Source organism: Ammodytes marinus (assembly GCF_949987685.1).
Source record: "Ammodytes marinus genome assembly, chromosome: 4".
NCBI classification, from domain to species: domain Eukaryota; kingdom Metazoa; phylum Chordata; class Actinopteri; order Uranoscopiformes; family Ammodytidae; genus Ammodytes; species Ammodytes marinus.
Window position 1 is genome coordinate 9,387,943 of NC_137233.1, and position 23,351 is coordinate 9,411,293.

The window sequence follows — 23,351 nt, forward strand, 5'->3', positions numbered from 1 at the left end:
CAATGATGCTACATGAGCTGCTCTGTATTCAGCAGATAACTTCAGATTTAGTCGTTATCCCATGGATTAACTTTCAGGCTCTCGCACAAAGACCTTTTCATTTTGCTCCGGTGGAAGTTAATTTGGTCTGAAACCACAACCGAAAAAAAAAAAAACTCTTCCCAGACTACATGCATTTTTTATATTACATGTAGATCCAGGTTGGAGAATTTTCTTATTTTTTTTTTATTTATTTTTTTCTTATCCTATTTGTTTTTTTTCAATCAAAATGGCTCCTTCTTGGACATCAGGAGGTTGGACCCTGTTGACAGCATTGAGTTTTCTTGGCTGTTGTAGTCTGGGCTGGTGTGAGGTCTCAAGGACTAGTGGTTCGACCTCAGCAGGGAGTACTCAGGAGCAAGGAGCCTCGTCACCGGAACGAGTGAAGAGAGGATGGGTGTGGAACCAGTTCTTTGTGGTAGAGGAGTACACGGGAACAGAGCCGCTATACGTGGGAAAGGTAAGACATCAATTTAATTTTTTTTTTTTTACATAATTAGACAGTACATAGCTGAAATGGGGAGACAGAGACAGTGGGGAGATGACACGTAGTAAAGGTCCACGGGTCAGACTTGAACCCGCAACCACTGCAAAGAAGGCCGGAGCCAATATGGTACACGCTCTATCCACTACACCACCGGAGTGCCCCAATACATCTTATTTTATGATATGTATATCTTAAAGGTCCTCCCAGGAACTTTCAGTTTTTGTTCATTCTTGCACCCCTGTTTTTACTAGGCCAGCTGTTGTTCCTGGGTGAGCGTACCCATTACAAAGGCATTAAGAAAAACTTTATACAAATAGCATCCTTTGCACTGATGGTCTTGTGTGCCGTTGCATGTAATTAAAGGTTCAGTAAGCGGAATGGTCAGCTTAGCTAACTTCCTGTCACTGACTGCAGTTAGCAGTCCCCTCCCTCGTCCCCACGTCACCACATTAATGCACTGCGGTCTTCAAACAGTGAGTTATCTAGCATCATCTCAGATAAGTAAGTGTGATAAAACATGATAAAAACCACCAAAACAGACATTTGGAAGGATTTTTACCTGCTCTGCCATTGTAGGTGCATACACATTCACCCGTCTGTTGCTCTGCACGTGCACCGGTAGTGTGAGACGGGTGTCAGTTTGTAGCGTTCTCTCTTGTGATTGGTTATTAATTTCGGGATCCCCGAGAATTGTATTTGCCGATTACATGCAGAGCAGCTGACTGAGAGATCGGCTTTATGAAACACGCACACTATGTAAGTGATCACTGTATGAATAAAGAGCGATTTAACACTTATATTAATATAAATTACTTCACCTTTAATGGTCATCAGAGGCAAAATAAGCCTGTTTCAGAAATATCTAAAAGTTCCTTGTAGCACCTCGTAGAAGAATTCTGCTAGTATACGTTTTGTTTCCTCGAGCTGTTTTTCAAAGGAAAAAAAACACATGAAAAGGAATACTGCTTTAGGATGTAGTTACAATTCAGGCTAACAAGACAAAGACTGCCCTTAGTCAACATGTAACTTGATTTAATATGACACATTTTGGAGTTGTAGTTGAACAAGTGCAGATGTTTGCGTGCCTATGTCATCAGGTTAATCACATCATTAGTACGAGGCTTGGCCCATCACATCAGCCCCACCTAGCAGCATGTTTCTAATGGGCAGAGTTGGCCTGTTACTTTCAATCAAAATCAGAATTAGAATTGGCTTATATTGCATAAACATATGCATAACCACAGGGAAGACAAGCAGGTCAAGAATATAAATAGGAAGTATAAAAATGCATGAGAAAAATATTGTACAATAAATCTATGTTCTTTAAAAGGGATGAGCTGTACAAATATGCAGGAACATTTGAAATTTGAACAGGAAGATGTAAGATATAAATAAACAACACCCAAATATAGAAAATAGAGATTGGCTCTTCAAGCTAAATGGTCCAAAAGTTTATATGACATATATTCATTGAGGAAAAAGTATTGAAGCGTTGCTTTAAAAAAACAATAAGGAATTGGATACAGCTCCACATGAGTATCTCATGAAAATAATAGCCTTTTCATATTGAAAAAAATAATAAAATCATGGTCACTTCAAACGGTGTTATTGTGTGTGTGTCACCCCTAACAATAACCATGAAAGGTGTGCTGTGCATTTGCATTGTAAAATCACATGAGCAAATTGACCATAATTGCTGGCAAAATTGGACTGACTGCACAACCTAATGGATCAGTATTAAAGACACTGCAGCGGAACCACTCCATGAATCTCAGCAGTGAGACTTTAAAAATTCCAAGCCATTGAATTCAAAAGGAAAAAGCATAGACAACACACACACACACACACACACACACACACCTGACCTAACCCTGTTTGACAATAATTGCATTTTAGTTAATTTCACGCCACTGCAAGGCTTGCACCTGCATGAAAAACAGAGCCTTTGAGTTTTCAAGACTTCAACATCATGGATTTAACACAACAGGGGATAAAGAAAGATGATTGTGGTTTTGAAGTGGTTTTCTGCAAATGACTACATCTGAATCACCAGTAAACAAGCAGTGGAAGTATTTGCCACTGCAAAGACATTAACCACTAAACACATGATATATACAGTATATATATGCTGTACTGCATATGAGACTATGGAGAATCTATCATGAGATCAAACAGTGCCATCACTCATGACATGATGGCAGCCTCAGCGCTGTCCGTCTCTTTGATGTTGAACACAATGTCTTGACACCAGACATGTGATTATTGAATATTATTATTGTTCTCAATGTAATTACAAAATGAGTACATGACAAATCAAATCTGCTTGCTGTCATCTCCGTGCCATCAGTGTATTTTGGAATCTTTTTTTCCCTCTCTCTCTCTCTCTCTCTCTCTCTCTCTCTCTCTCTCTCTCTCTCTCTCACATCCCATTCATCAGCTGTTTATCTAATGAACCTCGGTGACATGATGAATCCGGACAGCTTGTACGATTCGATTGCCTTACATAGGACGTGATTTGAAAAGATGGAATATTAATGCAGACAGCAGGGGAGTCGGTGATGAGACACCCACTTCAACCATGTGATCCCCCTTCTTTCTAATAATTAAGACACGCCTATTGACCAGCTGCTATTGCATCTTCTGCATATATTGATCTCTTTATTCTTACAAATGAATGTCAATGTTGGACAGCAGCAGGGTCGGTTGCTACTGAATAATTATATTTTTTGCAATGATTTGTCTGCCATTGTGATTTTATGCTACGTTCCCCCGGCAAGACCTAAAGCAAAGGCCTACAGGCAGTGCTCTGTCTGTCTGGCGGTGGAACAGAGAGATGGACTGAGAGACATCTAGGGACACAAGAGGAATGGAAGAAAGGGAAGAAGAGATGGCTGCAAAGGGAGAGAGGGAGAGAAGAGACTTCATAGGCTGACTTGTGATTCATTACAGGACAGGGCGCCAGGGAAGGCAGTCAACTGATATAAAAGGGCTGAGGGCAGCTTCAGGGAGTGACACAGCAGGAGACGCACAGAGATGATTCTTATTAATAAAATGATCTGAAGTCATTGCCCTTCATGTGACTAGGGCACCAGCCAGTGCTATCTGGGCTATTAATTGTGTGTGTGTGTGTGTGTGTGTGTGTGTGTGTGTGTGTGTGTGTGTGTGTGTGTGTGTGTGTGTGTGTGCGTGTGCGTGTGCGTGTGCGTGTGCGTGTGCGTGTGCGTGTGGATGAGACCTTCTGTGTGTGTGAGTGTGGATGGGACTTTCTGTGTCTTTGTGTGTGTTGATGCAACTTTGTGTGTGTGTGCGTGTGTGTGTGTGTGTGTGTGTGTGTGTGTGTGTGTGTGTGTGTGCCTGTAAGTGTGTGACTCTTTCTCATACCCTTCACTCCCATGGAGTGTTGGTATCAACACTTTAATTTGAGCACTAGAGGAGTAAAGCCAAGCGGTGTGCCTCAACATTGGATAATTACAACTAGTTTTACGTTTTTTCTTCCGTATTACTTTACCCCCGCCTCGGCAGACTTGCCAAGCTTGCTCTGTCTCACACTGTTACTGCCACTACTCTGCTAATGGAATCACATTTACCAATAAAATGTTCACTCGCGTGACATTTAACTGGCAGTGTTGATCTGCACATTTAGATAATCAATCCTGGTGGATTTATATCGTACAACTATACTTTTTTTTCTTGCCAACTATACTTTTCAAAAGTGTGTTGCAATGAAAGGAGGGGAATTGCGAACACACTGTTGTGATAGAATGCAATGCTGTTGAGCCCAGATAATCCTTAACAACTGTTGTTAAACGAAGGAAAGGGGGCAAAAATGACACATTCTTCTTTCCCTCTGCTACATCTCTTTCTTCTCTATTTTGACAAAAGCTGTCCATTATGAGGCTTTGTGTGTCTCTGTGTCTGTGTGAGAGAGAGTTTGTGCACACGCTCTTACATTACTTTAACACAAATATAGCAAGGGTTTTGTCCACGCTTTCATTGTGCTTGTATGAATCCTTCCAAGTCGTTGATCTTTAATTATGTATCCGTCATGTATTTCCTAATGGTGGCACAGCTAAAACAGGGAAAAATATGAGTTATTGTAGCCATTGTACAATGTATTTCTTATTTCTATTTTTTTAAAATCTCAACATTTAACTTGAAGTCCAATGAAACAGATGGCCTTGTCCATTTTGGCTTTTTTCACGCCAAAAGGTCTACATCTTGTGCAGAATATATTTTTTTCAAATGAATGGCGTATTCTGTGCTTCTCAGTTTAGCTACAGCAGGCTTGGTATAGCTTTGGATTGAAAGTAGCCTAATCCTCAAAATAAGCACGAGTTGTTTTGTTTCTTTAATTTTGAGTCAAAAACGTCAAGTTATTAAAATAAATACATCTGTAAACCAGTTTTTGATTCAATATCGGGTGCCACATGATACCTACGTCATGTTGGGTGACATCATTTTGATTGATTTATATGAATAAGAGGAACAAATGTTTCAGCAATGGACACGGTCTAATCAGGCAACAGAAAAGTGCACGTCAAATGCTTGTGAAAATAATTAAATCCATTGTTGTAATGACCAAAGCTATAATTAGTTAAATTCTGGTTCAATTGTAACAACATCACAGGGCTATCCTTTAAAGAGGATCAAAACAGCTTCTGATTGGAGGAATTAGTGAAACTGATACTGAGGTGCTGTTGCACAAAGGGATTTTAGGGAACCATGTTTTCCCATTTTGGAAGATGAGAAATACTTTTTTTTAAAGATAATTTTTTGGCATTTTTAAGCTTTATTTGATAGTACAGAGTTGAAATGGGGAGACAGAGAGAGAGGGGGGATGACCTGCAGGTAAGGTCCACGGGTCAGATTCGAACCCGCGACCACTGCAACGAAGGCCGGAGCCAATATGGTACGCGCTCTATCCACTACGCTACCGGAGTGCCCAAGAGAAATACTTTTTAACTCTGTTTTGTTTTCTTATTTTCAATATTACGTTGCCGTTTCCTTCTAAGTGTGTGCAGGTCTGCTTCCCATCGCAGCATCATTTTAATTTCTCTTCCCCCTCTTAATTTATTTTCACCCTGCTGCTACGCTGCAAAGCACTCTCCACTCTCTTCTCTTCCTCTGCGTGCCCTTCCCTATAGCTGTCTCCACCTAGCCTAGTGTCTGGTACAGTCACCTTGTTAGCACTTTGAAGCTGTTAAGATCAGAGGGCTTGACAAGGCGCAGTGAAATGTGGCAGGCCTACTCCTGATTACACAGACTTAAATATAAGACAGCCAATTTGCTCCCGCTTTGAAAGCCTCAATAAACCAGGGATTCGGTGCAGCCCACGTTCTGCCAACCCCGCTGGAAATGTAAGATCGTGCTCCCCAAATGTCTCGCTATTCTATTCTATAATTTTTTTTTGGCACTGGTTATCATATAGGTCATTTACTCAAAGCCTAGTGAATATATTCACAAACTTGAACATTTGTGACTAGCTATATGATATAATTTACATTTATCAAGCCTGCGTTTGTACGTACTTTTAAAGAGCAAAAGAGCTGACTACCGCCTAAGAAGGCAACTTTTTGTCACTGTGTTTGAGTCATATGTCATTCCCTTCAGCAGGTTAGCCTACAGTGACAGCTAGACACTTTGCCATGGCCAGAAGATGAACCTGACAGGGCATCAACAACCTCATCCTCCCCTGACTCAACCCCACAGCCCTACACTCTATATGCCCTTTGGCATTACTAACTGCCCCTTGTATAAAGTTTAACCAAGAGCCAGACAGTGACTCATAATAACTACAGTGGCAAAGGCATATTTTCAGGAAGTTTAAAGGAACAGTTCAGATTTTTCATCATCAATCTTAGCTTATGTTTGAGGTCTATATACCTTTTGCCATATGTTTGTTGAGCGAGTTATTGGTCAGTTATTGGAACTTACACAGACCGTTTTGAGAGAAGGCAGAACTAAGAGGAAGAAAGAGGGCAAGAGGGACAGTTTCCTGAAGATCAAAGCACAGAGGTTACTGTGCGGCCAATTTTATCTAGTTGCTCAATAGGAGTTCAAAAACAAATAGAGACCTGAGACTAAGTATACTATGTCCCATTTAATTGATCTCTTTGAAGTAAAATATCCACATTCTCCTATTGAATTGAACTACGTAAAGTTCAGCAGTAAGCAGTCAAATACAGGTGAAACGAATAAATAATATTTAAATGTTCATGCCATGTGAGCATTGTAGTTATGTGTACTATACTTAAAAAAAGCATTGTTTACAGACATCGGTGTATCTGGTGTTCTTGAGACAATTGCACTTTGACAAATTGATACAGTTAAGACTCATTAGACCAACCAGTTGTCGTGCGGTGCTTTCTTTTTAGACATAATGTGCCTTAGTTTTGACGTTGAGGTGCGGATATGATTTTTATGCAAATGGTGGCATTCAGGCGCTGAGGGTTTTAAAGCACCTTAATTACCTCTTTGAGCTGCATTTCAAAGCCTGTGCTGTGGCTGCTACTGCTGACTGTGTTGATAAGCGGGCCAAATCAACAAGCTTAAAAAAACAAAACAATAACTCACCACCCATTGTTTTGTGAACACCAACATTCACCCGTCTCATTTACCTCACAAAATGCCCCTCAATGTTTGAAATCAAATAATCCTTTCAAGCATGTCTTAGGAAATGACAAGCATATATGCTAAGGAACCCTTATAAGACAACCAATGCAAATGGTATAGCATCCAACTGATGTAACACTGTGTTTGATCTATTTTACAAATACAGAGAAAATCAAAGTGTACTGACCAATTATGAATGCATATTTATACTGTATACTCATTAGAATTTAGTCTGAAGATGTGTGAAGATGTGTGCTCCTGCCTTTGCACTAAAACAATATATTTTATTTGTTTGCATGTATGGACAAGTCATAATAGACACAACACATTTATTCTGAATACAAACTCTCCCCTTGAAGTGGGTAAAGCAGCAGTGGTCAGCTTGAATGCCTGCCACAATGGAATCACTGTGGTAAATAAAAGGTCCCACATTCACTGTGGGAATCTATTGTCTTTGTCTGCCAATGAGGGAACTCAAACTGTTTATGACCACCTCTCTCGGCCACAGGTGTTTTATCAACACAAGGTAGACCTTGTTTGGGGTATCGATTTAACATTCACACTCTCTTTGTTCGCATGTGTGTTTTTAGTGTTTAAACCCTGCTGTCAAGTATTGACCTGGCCAATAAAGGAGTTATGATTCTAGCTCAGTGTAGTACTGCAGAATATACCTTATTTTTCCAACTTATTTTCATGTAAATTTGTCAAGGGCACATTTGCACCCATGGTTATTTTTTTGATAAGCAAGCGACGTCCTGGGTTTGACCTTTAGTTTACAAAGAACAACTTAGCTAAGCGTAGTGTGTGTGTTTTCCAACCTGCCAACTTGAATCACTCCAGTGAGGATAGACTGACAGACGGATGGGTCAATCCAGGCTGAGGGGGGAGAAATAGCATCATTCTAGCAGAATGATGAGCCCACTGTGTGTGTGTGTGTGTGTGTGTGTGTGTGTGTGTGTGTGTGTGTGTGTGTGTGTGTGTGTGTGTGTGTGTGTGTGTGTGTGTGTGTGTGTGTGTGTGTGTGTGTGTGTGTGTGTGTGTGTGTGTGTGTGTGTGTGTGTGTGTGACTGTGTGTGTGTGACTGCATGTGCATGTGTGCGTTGGTGTGTGTGTAAGCGTGCACAGTCGGTATGTGTGTGCGGTTGGGTGTACACAGTTACTGTAGGTAGGAACTTGCATGCATGGTGCCAGCATTTGTGCAATTGAATTAACACATGATGACAACATTTCATACACATTCTTGTCTACAGAATCTAAATTAGGAATACAGGAAGAGAGAGGAAGAGTGTCAGTGGGGAAGCATGTCTGGTGGCACATGACAATGCACATTTTTATTAGATAACTCTCGCAGTTTGGTCCCATGCAACTTCTTTTATTATAACTGAAATATTGATACTGCCAAGGTAACCAGCAGTATATTTTCTCCGAGTGTTCGTGTATTTGTCTTCAGGACGATTCAGAACGCTGAGAAACGGCAAAAACAGAAAGATAAAAAAAGGAAGGAGAAAAATGGATGAGGGAAGCAATATCAAGGCACAGGCTTGCATTATTCCACAGTTTTACGACAAATACTTAATGAAAACCCCCGTGAGGGTGATAGAAGCCTGTATTTAATTAAGCCTTTATAAAATATTAACCAGGGAGGCCAGGGCGATTTCCCTTCTCCCCTGGTCTGCTCGGTAGATTGAACCACAGTTACACTACGTGGACGGCTCTGAATTATAATTCGGGATGGAAGGTGAGCGAGATAGAGAGAGAGAGAGAGCGAGAGAGAGAGCGAGAGAGAGAGAGAGAGAGCAAGAGAGCAGGAGAGAGAGAACAGGTTTAGTGCTCACTTAAAAGCCAAAGGGGAGGTTGGGACGAGGGACCGATGCTGCTCTTATTGCTGCCTCTGGAATGTCTTCTAATCACATTAGGGGGGAACTATTGCTATGATTTATAAGGGCTCTTTTAAGTTCACTTTTTCAGCCCTAGCACCACCATGTCTCTCCCTTTAACAATCTCTGAAATGACTTTGATCTCCCAGTTTGGGCATCACGTTCTGTGAAGGGCACAATGTGCGGAAAAGGTGTAAATCATCTCTAGAAATGTGTTTTTTTTTTGTTTTTTTTTCTCGATGACATTGATGTCTAGTCCATAGGGAAAACTGAGAAGGTCTTAAGAAGCAACTGTTACTGTTGGAATAAGATATACGAAAATGGGTGCGAGAAATGCAGTAATTTATTTTGGTCACTGCCAATGTCCAAATGTCAATGTATGTCAACTAGCAATAACACAAGCAGTCAGGATATTCACAGTGGTTCAAACTAAATGGAAAATATCATGCAAACTGCATGACATAATCACAACTGGAAGTTCCACAGACTAGTTTTTCTGAACCACATGTAACAGTTGACAGAGCTGGTTTAGGTATCCTTAAGTGAGTGTGGAATGTCAGTGATGTGTCATATACAGTATATAAGTGGAAGAGTATGACCCCTGATCTCTCTCTGGCTGTCAACAGGTTCTAGGTCGAATCGGAAAAAATTGTACTTGAATGTTATCAGAATAATTACATTAAAACTTTTTCGTAATGATTTTAGTCATATGGGCAGTTGTTGATTATATTAATTTGGGAAAAGTATGAATCCTCGGAAAATAAATCTCAGTATTTGATTGTGTCATGAGACAGTATGCGACCTGATCCTGGCAAATGGTAAGGTTGAGGCAACAAAGGGATTTTGGTTTGATTGAAATAAAAAAAAAACTGAGCTCGGAACTGTTTTGTCCTTCATGTCACTTGCATCTCCCTTGGTAAAATAACTGCTGTGAGCGGTCTAAATATAGCCATGACAAAAGTATATGCTGCTTCCGTTGCTAGGAGCAGATATTATAGGGGAAAACAATTGACAGTGTCAACAATTTCCGACTTGGCAAACACATTTATTAACAACATTTCCTGAATATGTTGGAAAAAAAAATAATCTTTGCAGCATTACTACACTTCTAACACAATGGATATGCTGTTAGAAATTATTCAAACACAATTACTTGGAGTAAAGTTTGCCATGGGGTTAACATAAGAGATGCATCCATCCACTATTTTTCAGTACGATCCGATTCCGATACCTGGGTTTTGGATATCGGCAGATACCGATACGGCGCGATATCATAATTATTTTACATTTCTTTGTTGGTGTTGATGTTATGGAAGGCTTAAGTAACACAGTAATTCTAAGTTAAAAGAGCAACACATATACAAAAATATATCCGATAAGATAGATTGCAGCCATTTCGGAACCGATACAGATATTGGATCGGATTGGGTGCCTGATTTCCTTTTTGAACCCACTGTCCTCACGTCTGTTTGGTATCATTTTACAGATCCATACGGATTCCGATGAAGGTGAAGGCAACATCCATTACACCATATCAGGAGAAGGCGCAGGCTCCATCTTCCTCATTGACGAGCTAACAGGAGACATCCATGCCACGGAGAGGCTGGACCGAGAAGAGAAAGCCTTTTACACACTGCGGGCTCAGGCACGGGACCTCCTCTCTAACGACCCTCTGGAGCCAGAGTCTGAGTTTGTCATCAAGGTCCAGGACATCAACGACAGTGAGCCCAAGTTCCTGGAGGGTCCCTATATCGGCAGTGTGGCGGAGCTGTCACCCATAGGTAAGCCCAGAACGTAGGATGTACTGTTTTTCGAAGGTTATGGTTTACCCCCTATCTATTCAGGTTTTAACAATGTGTTATTAATATTACAGTTATTAACCCAAATTTGAGTAGTTTTAGCTTCTCCTTAGTAGTTTTCTTCTTCGGTTGATGCAGGACAATAATGTCACCCTTCTGAAACAGAGTTACATCTTCTCAAAAACCACAGAATTTGTCTTCTGACATGGTTGTTTAAGAACTTAAAAAGCTATTCACTGCATCAGTTTGGGTTAAATAACGAGTTGCCAACTGAAACATATTAATCACTGCAGTTGTTTACTGATGGAGGGCTCTTACCTATGTGCTTATTAAAATCCAGTAGGTGACTTTTTTTTGGGCCGGGCAGTGTACATTCATATATATTTATTTTTCTGTACCTGTGTATATATATATAATTATATTGCAGCTTTTTTTCATGATGCATAAGTACAGTCTGTAACATAATGCTTTTTCCTGGGCTCAGGGGAAGCTATAGGAAATGCCAAGATGAGCAATATGCTAAAAATCTCCCCCATTGTGGAACCCGAAATAAGAAAAAAAAACTGACATTAGATGTTAGATGAGAGTAGATTTGGAGCCACTGAATTCATTGTGGATGAAAAGGAGGTAGAAATGGTGACATGGACATGTGTGGGATATCCCCACATGGACTTTGTCAGAGGTTTGATATGAAGGAGACAGTGCCGGCATACACAGGAAAGAGAGATGAAATTTATTACTCCCAGATGAGCTTTGTGACTGTGTTCTGACACTGTAGTGAGGCAAATGATGAAGGGGGGAATAAGGGGGGAAAGAGAGAGCGGTGTAGAGTAGATAATGGTGACTGGTGAGTGCGCACCGCTTTTGTCATGGAAACCACAATGCTTTTAATCTTGACAAACATGCTTGCATTGTGAGCAACAGTATTAGTGGCACCCCGTGGCTGCTTAGAATCCACAGTGAAATGGAGAAGACAGGTGAACGAGGGTGCCAGGGGCTTCATTAGCACGGTATTAACGTCAAAAAGACACAGCTGATGTGTAATAAACACAGTGCTGCTCGGCTGCCAAGTGATTTCACAATAGAACATTGACTTACAATGTCGTGTGTGTGCTACTGCTGGTATGTGCATGTGTGGTTATGCGTATGCTGTGGCTGGGCGGGCGGGCGTGTATTTCTTGTTTGAGTGACTCCCGGAGTGGCGGAAAAAATGGTAAGGCTCTCCCCTGTTCAAGCCTGATTGGAATTAATTCCTGCTTCCTCAGCATGATCCAAACCATGGGCATTTCTGCCTACTGTGCTCTCTAAAACTGAATGGGCTGTGCGTGAGTGAGTGAGTGAGAAGATGATGCAGAGTGAGAGAGAGCATTGGAAAGGTAGAAAAAACAGCAGAGAAATAATGCTGAGTTGAAAAAAAAAATGCAAAACCGAAGGCAAGGTGGCCATTATCCCCTCGAAACGGAGAGATATGGAGTAATTGAGACCATGCTTAGTTAATGTTAGTTAATGCAATCTTAATGATCGCAACCCTTCCACTTTGGCTGCTCCCCCCCTTGTTCAACCCTTTTGCACCTCAGTCAAATTACACACTAAATGAGTGTGCAGTAGTTCATGTTTTAAACATCATTGTGAACCAAGAGCCCTAATGAGGTAACAGCTTCTGCTTAGTCAAGCATTATCCTGCCCCGTTTCCTTTCCTTTCCCCACTGTTGTCCTGTCTAACATCAGCCAGCAGTATTTGGTTGGCGCTTCAGTGATAAGGTCATAAGCACTATGGCAATAACTGAAGAGAAAAAAATAAGTTGCTGGACGTATGGGTGTGACTGCAACATGTCATTTAACAGCTAATGGGGCCTTTGCATGTTTGAAGTGTACTGCAGCTCAGAAAAGTTGAAGAATATCACCTGTCTTCCAGTAACATTCACCATTGAAGGATAAGGCTTGACATATGCTATGTGTTTTCTTATTGTCAACAAATCCTAAACCAACAAGAATAGACCATAGTGACAAGTGTGGCCTGTGTTGCAAAAGCCTCATATCTCATTTGACCTCTATTGCTTTCCACAGGCCATTACAAACACATTAGATAGTGACAGGCTGCCTAATTAAGATGGACATGGGTACTTTAGTGTGCTGTTTATATTGTAATTTCCATATGCACAAAATACTCACTGCAGCACCGAATGAGTATTACAATATGTGTTTTTTAAGAAATCCCCCAATACATTTACTCTTGGTTGCTTAAAGTATGTTAATAAGGGCAGTGCCTAGGGCATTACATTAACTTCAGACTATATATTTCTAGGTTGCTTTTTAAGATTTGCATCAATATACTGTAAATGGCCTCGGGGCTGAGTGCTGTAGACAGGTAAGTCAGAGTGTATTGACAGACTAAAGACATTGATAGATTTAGGCCTTCAATTGGTTGTATTAAACTAAATGCACACTAGTCTTATCCTTTAAAACAAAATGTTTTACAACATGTATTAAATGTGATGTGTCATCACCGTGCATACGTTATTTTGATTTGTTCCAGCTGTAATCATCTCCTCCATTTATTGTGTGCTTGGATTGTCGGATAATGGTGTCCAATTAAATCACAAAACAGGGGGCGCCCTTAGCTCAGTTGGTAGGGCGTCCCCCCAATGGGCCTAGGCCAGCCGCGGACTCGTGTTCGATTCCAGCCCGCGGTCGTTCTCTGCATGTCTCTCCCCTCTCTGCCCCATTTCAACTATGTCTCTACTCTGTCAATAAAGCATAAAAATGCCAAAAAAAATCTAAAAATAAATCACAAAACTGAAGGTGATTGTATCTGCATGCTGACATCTTTAATGGTGTATACGTGACACTGTCACTTTTCCTCTGTGAATACACTATACTCAAAACCTAGCTAGCTGGTAACAGTACTGTTTATGACATTTTTGAAAAGCCTATGTAATCTGAAGCAGGCATGCGTTTTATGCAGTGACGAAGAAGCAGGTTGCACACATTGGCCACACAGGTGATGTGCTCACTGTGCTGTTTTACAGCCAGCCATACAGCAAACTGCCTTGGAAAACGTGCAGCCATTATAGCGAGAAAAGTAATCAGTAGTCAGTTGCCTGAGGCATATTCATTTTTACTTATCCCTCCTGTCAACTCCCCCAGTGCATGTCTTTGTCATCTCTTTACAGCCTCAATCCCTTCCCCCCTCCCTCGTATATACCAGAGCCTTCCTGTCTGTCTGTCTGTCTATCTGTCTGTCTGCCTGTTCAGCATATTCTACCAAAAATAATATGTGTGTACATAGTCGGTTTTCCTTTTTCAGGGTTGGTTAACTCTCAAAAGGGGAAGAGAGGGCAAATAAAGTAGGAGTGTAGCGAGATGATGATGAAGTGTGAGCGCCGGAGCTCTAGTGTTGTCCTTTCGGAACATGTGCGGCTAATGAAATTGCGGTCTTAAATCAAATTTGCAGTGCATTGGTGATTGAATGTTGCTTTGATAACAGTGCATGTCTCTATGCCCGGGATAGGAAGAGGGAACATGGACAGAGAGTCGCTATGCAGAACGCAAGCTGTGTCCTCTGACCCGTGATGATAAAGACTGAAAAATTGATTTAATACAGGGGTCTAGGTAGAGGACATCCTGGAATGAACACACAGCCGAAACAAACTAGACTAGGAGATGTGGCTCAGGGATTATTTCAATTTCTGTATTATACAGCATCATCATCTTAATAATGTTTGTTTAGTTGGAACGAAATGGGACAACTCTGTGTGGCCTGGAGGTAGAGAAGCGCTTCACTGATTTCCATTATTTACTCAACTTGATAGCAGATTTTTTTTTTTTAAAGATTGGTATGCAACATTCTTCTATCTAAAATCTACTTCAACAGGGTTCAATGACGTTCTTTTAGCAGGACACTGTTTAGCAGCACAGCTAGAAGGTTTTTGATTTAAACCATAGAAATGCCAACAGGGGCCTTGAGAAGTAGTCTCTGTATTCTCCCAGTAGCCACTCAACTGATCAAGTGCCCACCTCTTCATGGTGTTCCCGTCCCACCCCCAGTCATACACTGTGAATAGGACTGCTTCACGGTCATATTAAGAAATGTACAGTATCTGAAAATATGTATTTTGCCAGGAAAAAGTGGATACTTAATTGAAGTGTATCGCTTGCAATCTAATGCTGCCTCATGTCCATTTGAGAGGCAATGTTTGAGGAATGGATCTCGCCATTTAGAAAATCCATCATTATATTATACATGACCTCAATTTCATGTTTGGCACAAAGCGCTGTATCATAATAGTCCTAAAGAAATACCACTGAGCACTTGAAGTTAGCTAATGTACACATACAAAAGATTATATAAACTCACATGTTTTCTTTTTCTTTGTAAACATGTTATGAAGGACAACAACAAGATATACCAATAACAAGTATGTATTATGTATCTACACACAAGGTAGTGTATGGTATATAAGTATTTTATGGCAGAGTAAAATAGGTTATATGATAGGTGAAGTAGGGCCTGGTTTTTCCTTGCAATAGCGAGAAAGGATTTTGTAGAAAGAGCAATGGATCATCTGAAGGCTGATGTTTTCTGTCAGGTGGTGAGGAAGGTAAGCATGATGGTGGCTGTATGCACATTGTCAGGCAATTTCATTAAAGCTAATCCATAAGAAACTAGCCAGTGTTGTAAGAGACGTTTGTTGATGTCAGGAAAAAGCCTTCAGGTCCATGTTTTGTGATTAGGGTTGCAAAGGGGTGGAAAGTTTCCGGTAAATTACCGGAAACTTTCCGGAAACTTTCCATGGGAACTTTCGCTCAGGAATTTTGGGAATATTCGATTTTTGGGAATTGACTTGAAATTGAGGGAAATTTAATGGACTATCATATTCAAACTTAAATGTAGTTCAAATGTTCAAATGTGTGTCTTCAAAAGTCTTGTGCTCTGGGCTTAATGTAGCCTCAATGCTCCAGGGTTCTAGAAATCATCTGTGCATGTGATGGAGGAATGCACAGTGCATGTAGGGGGCGTGGCCTCAATACCCCTGCAGTAAGCAGTGTGCTGTGTGCATGTGATTGAGGAAAAGCACATATTCTCAAGTGTGAAAGCATGAAAGCTGGTTTATTTAGTCAAGAATATGCTAAATATACATTTCCCCCGACTATATTTAAAATCACTGTTAAGGTCAAACCTTAAATTTGTTAAATTTTTGGTTTATTCCCGTTAATTCCCATTAATTCCCAAAATTCCCGTTAATTCCCGTTAATTCCCTTGGAAAGTTTCCAACTTTGAAAATTCCCGGAATTTTGCAACCCTATTTGTGATGGTAGGCAAATCAATACTTGAAGTCCAGAATTCATATTGTGGTATTAGTACATTTGGTGTTTTGGCTTGTTACTTTTACTTAATTGTATTGTCTCCAAGTGGAAATGGTGAGGTGTGGCAGATAAACAGAGCTGATGCCTCCCTAACTTGGGTTGTCTTTTGTAGAATACAAATTAGATTAGAACCTTCCAAAATCATTACTTATTTCCTAAGGACATTGTGTTGGGTTTGCCTGCTGGTGTTTTCTTTTTATTTCTTATTTTTACGGTAATTACTGATATTTTTCTTCTAATTTAATTTGATTTATTAAGTATGTTTTTCCCAAACTTATAATGGGGTTGAAGTGATGGAGAAAGGTGGGAGTTCTCTTTGAGAGGGTACAACTCTCAAGATTGCAAAACCCACTTAGCAGAAATAATAAAATAGTTGTTATGTGATAATAATATGCATTGGGTCTTGTTACCATAGCAACAGATGGATAGGCACATCTTGTGGTTGAGTGTGAAGACTTATTGTGAAGAAATGTAATAATGTTCAACCGGTGTGTGTCTCATGACGTTAATAGATCTCATCATAAGAGCTCGGGCTCCCTTTCTATATGAACAGCAGCTTTTCCACCATTTAAGATTCTTTCAATTTATTTTTAGTAAAATTGTGACAGAGACATTCTGAAATGTATACTGAGAAAGAACCATGCAGGTAAACCGTACCAATTTACAATTCCAATTAAGCTTCTATCTGTTTGCTTTATTGGAAGAAGAAAATATCCCTCATGTGATGTCTTATTGTTCAATCATTGTGTTCAGAAGACAGGTCAGACCATAAGGATGACAGGCTCCACATCCACAGTGTTGGCAAGATGGTATATGAAGAAAGGGCTTTATCATAAAGTGCAAGAAGCAGTGCTGATTGTTGGTTATGTGTGTGAAATATGTGTCCACTAACCTCTCCAAGGCGTGATGCTGGTCCAGAGGCCCTGCTGTGGTGATGTCATGTGAGGCTACGAGCCTGTCTCCCTCTGGACCTAGCTGAACACCGATGGCTGCACAGGTTACAGCAGTCTGGTTCAGCAGCATGAGGAAAACACACCCAATACATTTCAAATAATGTATAGTGGTATTGCAATGGGAGCATGTGTTCCATGGTGGGCTAATATATATGTTTTGGAAGGCCGCATCATTAACATTTGAATTGGATCCATCTTTTTTTCCTTTTTAGTTTTTCCTAGCCATAGTAAGTGTTTAAATATGCATGTTGCTTTGGGCTAGGCCTTAAAAGTTTAACACAAACCCAGAGGCTAAAGTACTATTAAAGTCGGATGCTGGGATTCTTCATAGTTGTAATAGTGTTGCATCTTCAACAGTTAACCCTTGTCTCGACAGTGCTATTGGGCACAATATCTATTACACTTAGCCTACTGCATGATTGGCTTTCAAACAATGGCACCTCAAGCTAATCTCTATATGCTCCTCACGTCTTGCTGATATTGAAGGAATGAAGACAGGCCACTTTCAATTTGAAATCAGTATTACGCCGTGTAACAACATGCATACTAAGATGTCCAATGATCTGTTTTTTTAAAGTCTTTATGCGAGCTGAAAAAGAGCGCAGTTTGTTGAAATTTAAATAATTGAGTCACTGAGGACAGACAACCTTCCTCACCACTCAAAAGCTGGGTGACAATGAGTGAGTCAGGTTGGAATGTGGTCGGTAGGGGCAGCTCTCTATGGTGGAGTCGTAACAGGGTGAAGCATTTTCACAGAGCTGATCCTGTGATTGATGTGGTTCCATTAGAGGGGGACCCTAGGACCCCTGAGTGGCAGATAAGCAGCATGACACGACGTCCGTGCTGTAGCCCCTGACCTCAGGTAACACTGACTGACAAGGCACTGTCCAAAAGAACAACAGGCAGGCAAATAGCCATAGTCTGATAACATACATTAAGCTGACCGCCATCCCCAGCTATTACCGACTAATGAAACAAGCTGATGCAGTGTAGGATTGCCTAACACAAAGCACAACAGACACTGTCCCAGGTAGCACCATGCTAGCCTTAAACTGAACCTGACACTTATCCAATTATCGTAAAAGAGACAGTATAATTAATATGTGAATCCACGTTGGAGAAGTTGACAAAATGCAGAGGACAATAAACCAGTATGCATGTTTAGGCAATGTTTGCACTTTTATAAACTATACAACTGGCTGTGTCTGTGGCGTTTTTTTGCATCTCTCTGTACATGTCTTAGCATCCTGTGCACCTTTTAAGGATCATTTTCATTTCGACATAGATAGCAGTTTAGATTTTGACTTCAATTTGGGGCAGCGATATGACAGTATTCGACCCTGAACAATTAGAATAAGTCCGTAATCTGCCATTTCATTGTGCTTCATTGGTCAATAGTTTTTATGCTCAGACACACAAAATATTTTAATTTTTACTTAAAAAAATGTTATACATGTTATTTTTATCAATCAAAACAAAATCATTTGAGGATAAAACGTAAGCCTACTATATGTTTTTGAAAAATAATTTGCCATACCCTGCATTTTTCATAACTTGCAAAATAGTATTTTCAAATATGAAAAACTAAAGAGTTATGATAAAATCGAGTTTGAGAACCTTCTATAAAAAAAATGTGATATGATATTTTTTGACTAAGTGTCAAGCACACTAGCATGATAACAGCATAGTTCCTCACAGAAAAAAAGAACATCCTTTGAAGACTCTGTATGGTCAAATTTGCTACTGCTAAAAAGACATCCAGATGCTGCATAAAATACTTAAAGTAAGGTATATATACTGTATATATTTTCAATAATGAAAGCCTAGAGAGCACTATTGGAGAAAGCCTTGTAAAATGTACTTTGTGAAGGTCACGACCCTATCTATCACTATGTACGAAATAATAACATTGATGTTACCCTTACACACAAAACACACAAAATTAATGGCATTTGACGGACACAATAGCACTGGGGAGGATGAAACGATAAAAAAGATCCCTGTCAATGGTTTAAAAATACATTTCTATCCATTGACTGACTTTTTTTGGGAAGTCCAAAATTGCTTTTTCCCGGCAACGCTTTGGCAAGTGACCTGTGCACATCCTGGAAATATCTAAACAAACAAGAACCGATGCGATCTTTGTATGGATGAAGTTACCATGGAAAAATATTCATTAATGATTTATACCTTACAACAGTAGTTCAAAACATGCAAAATATTTTCTCTTCTGTTCTTTCGACCTCTATCCCTCCCTCCCTCCCTCTCTCTCACACTCACTTCCTCTACCATTCTTTCTCACCCTTGGCAGAGTCAGCATTAAGCTACATCCCCCCACCCACCCACACTCCTTTTTTGTATGTAATGTAAGAACTCCACATCCGGATTAAAGTAATTATCACCCTTCCCGTTGCTGTGGTCCAGGGAGGTTGCCCAGGAGGCTTCAAATTGCGGCAGTCCCTATTAGAACAGCCGGAGCCTGTCATGCTAACAGAGGATGAGGCATTTGGAGCAGCAGGATCACAGGAGAGAGCAATGCGACAAGGCAGGAGCAACTTACAATCAATATCCTCTGCCAACTACCTTTATGTATATGACCAGTAACATCCACCATTAGGTGCTCTACCACAGTGCTTGACATAATTGCTTTTGGCTGATCTTTGTGTGTGTGTGTGTGTGTGTGTGTGTGTGTGTGTGTGTGTGTGTGTGTGTGTGTGTGTGTGTGTGTGTGTGTGTGTGTGTGTGTGTGTGTTTAGGGGATGGTGGAACACAGAGAGGGAGAGAGAGTGTATATGAAGGCAAGATTCAGTTTACAAAAAGACAAGATGGAGTGTATTTGAAGGCATGGAAGGTGTTTATGACAACAGCAGTATGACATATTCATGATTATGAAATTGATAGAGACTCCCACTCGTACATATTGTAGAGACACGATCAAGCATAGCAGGGATGTGGACAGTTTCTTGTACATTATAGATTTTGACATGCACAGAATTATGTGTCTAACACAATAATGTGCATGTATAACATACCGATACGGGGGTAGAGACAATGCTTTAGAAATATGAGCATTTGCAATGTAAGCTTCTCATGCCACACTGCACCGCAATATTGTCCACACAACAAATAATGATCCGATCTATTAAAAAGGCACAAGTTCAAAGGCTAACAACGATTGGATTTACAACCGCTGCCTGGCCGGATGAAGAATATCCCCAAATCCTCGTAGAGATCTCAAAGGGAGATCAATGTAAGCAGGCCATTGGCTTTTATGTCAAAGCAGATTTTTCTTCCCTTTATGCTTATATCTTTCTCAACCTTTCCTCTCTCTCTCTTTCACTCTCTCTCTTTCTCTCTATTTCTCTCTCTCTATTTCTCTCTCTCTCTCTCTCTCTCTGTCTCTCTGTCTCTCGTGGGGCATTTATGTGGATGAGAGAGAGAGGAATGAATTACAGTAGAAGTAGTGAAGAAATAACTTTTCATGTGAAAACACCTCAGCTTTTATGGCTTTACTAAATGATCCATAATGCGGGCGGGGAGCACTCAGTCCTGCAGATTTAGTTGGGTCGGACCGGGGAGAGAGGCTCAGTGCTGCAGCCTTTTCGCTGCGACTCGCACCCGCACGGCACCAGCTGAGACGGGCACAAATCTCTTTTACGAGGCCGCCTCTTAAATAGCTGTCAGTCTAGTGTCTCACACGTGGCGCACTCCTCCGGCTCCCCTCGCAGTAATTGAACCATCTCTCCCAGAGTGCCGGAATGGTGTGGGAAGCCATTCCGACAGCCTGTGTTGATACCATTAAACCCAAGCGTGTGCATAAATCTAACTATATAGCCATCGTCACCCACCCTCCAACGAGTTCCTCCACACACACCCCCCAAAAACAACCAAACTCCTTACTCCATTTCACCTCAGACGGTTCCAGGGTTAGTTTCCATTTGAATGCTATTTGCGTTATCCTTCAAGGGGTAATGTGCATGGCTTGAATCTATAGTGCTTAACTTTTTCATATAAATGAACGTCAGTTATCTTCAATCCATCACCAAATGAGTTGATTTAAAGTTGATTAGGCCTAACAGCTCCACATACAGTACCTCTCTCTCTGAATTTCTCAGTATGGCAGCGTTTACAAACAGGTGTAGCCACCTGACAATGGCACAGTAGCTTAAATCCCAAGAAGCTCCCACACAATGTTTCAGTTGTTGATTCTGCTTTGAAAAAACCTCGACATACAGCAGAAGGTATAAAATCCCTGCACGAGCTGAGGTTTTTTCCATGGGATTTTGTGAGATTTAAGAGGTCATGGATGACACAATGGCAGTGCTGTTTATTTCCAAACAATCGGTTGTCTGCATTGTTTCATGTCACTGTTTAATACCTGGCACAGTACCTTTTTTGAACTTCAACAAGGGTTGGTACCAAAATATTATGTGCCAGGTACTTTTACATAGTGAAAAATCAAAAAGAATTTAAGTAGAGTAAAGCCGTAAATGGAAAAGCAACCTTAATGTTACAGTTGCTCTGGATAGTCCATGCAATTGTATTTTGAAGGATGAAAACATACTGCAGTGTGCAGCATTTACTCAAACTTTTTTGATTCAGAAACCATCTTAAACAGTGTTCTGTTTGAAAGCGATAAGACAAGAGTCTGACACAATGTTAGTGTTAATCTTCGGCTTTGACGCCCGTTTGTTGTCTTACATTGATAACAGTAAGATTATGTTTAAACCAAAGGATAACTGCAGTCAATACTGTGAAGAAAGCGTATCTCACCTCAAAAATATGCTGTTTTGCCCTCAAAATGCCTCACTCAGATGCAACCAGGTGACGCGTGTGTGTGTGTGTGTGTGTGTGTGTGTGTGTGTGTGTGTGTCTGTGTGTCTCTCTCTCTGTGGGTGTTTGTGCATACAGATAGTGAGGAGAAGGGGGGCTGACTGATAGAGAGGGATGCTTTGTTGAATCACCTTAAATACACTGAATTGAAAGAACGTGGCAACGCACACTGTTGTCAATGTTGTTATGAGAAGTGAAAAGCATCTTTTTGTGTTCATTATAAAACTGCAGTACAAATTAGTACAAATGTCAGACCGCCACAGTCTTGGTAATTAAAGGGAAACTATTGAGGTGTAAATCTCACGTATCTGGTGGGATTTTCAGGATTGTTGTAGCAATAGAATTATAGAAATATTATTCTATTGAATAGAAGTGGTAAACAATGTTAAAATAAACAGCTGCCATTCAACTGCCAAGCACTTTGTTCTGCCAGAAGATTAAATTAATAGCAAAGTCATATCCTCATTATAGTTGCATGGCAATTAGATATAGTAACACTGTGTAGTCGTCCATGCTGTGGCAAGTCAGTGGGAGATAAAACTGCTTGACGGTGTTGCTCTCATGAATGCTTCAAGGGAAATATTTGCTATCAAATCATCTCATTATTATACTTGAATATCAGTTGTGTCACATTGGGAAATCGGCACAATGCTGACTTTTTTTAATATTGTTTTAATGGTGGGATCAACAACTGGCTACATATAATCTGTATCCTAAGTAGAAGCACTGACGGCTAAGTAAGGTTGACTCAGACCTCTGACAAAATTATAGAAGTTGCATATGTTTTAATATGTATACTTGCCTGAAGGGATTCTTTCACTGATCTATTTTGCAGGAAAGTTGCACTTCCGACCTTGTGTGATTTAGATGTAGTCAGAATTGTGTAAGCTCTATTAAACTTGGAAGAGTTGACCAAAAGCAATGACAGTCTTTATCATAGTAAATAAACACATTTCTACTCCTTTTTAGCAAGGTGAGAACATCAACCGCTGGGTGTTAGAAGAATAATTCATTTTTAGGTGTTAAGTTAAAAGAAATGAATGCAATACCACAAGGTATAATTGATTGTGACATTCAATTTCAGCAGTGTTACTTTGTGGGCATGTGAGGAATATTATGTAGAAAGTGTTGAAGCACAGCCATATCGAACAAACTCAGACCAAACGAATGTGTCTGTGAGGGGGAATAAAGAGAAACAAACCTGCATATTTTGTTGATTAAAATTGTTATTGGTACAGTACACACCGTCTCTTCTGAGAGCATTTTATGATTTACTTTAAGATGGTGAGAGGAAAAACAACTCTTTAGCTAATGAATATCTGGAGCTTCTCTCCCTTAGACACACTTCTCCTATTACTACAATTTGCATTACATTCGAAATTTG

At 40.3% G+C, this 23,351-nt stretch overlaps 1 protein-coding gene across 1 annotated transcript in view; it reads left to right on the plus strand.

The window, feature by feature from the left end:
• Positions 1–268: 268 nt before the first annotated feature.
• Positions 269–23,351, plus strand: part of cdh22 (cadherin 22) — a gene marked incomplete at both ends in the record, with an annotated part of 74,453 nt that continues 51,370 nt past the window's right edge. The window contains 2 exons of the mRNA XM_080025915.1: positions 269–499; positions 10,502–10,796. Of these exons, the coding sequence (XP_079882041.1) occupies positions 269–499; positions 10,502–10,796 (526 nt within the window). The remainder of the gene's footprint in view (positions 500–10,501; positions 10,797–23,351) is intronic.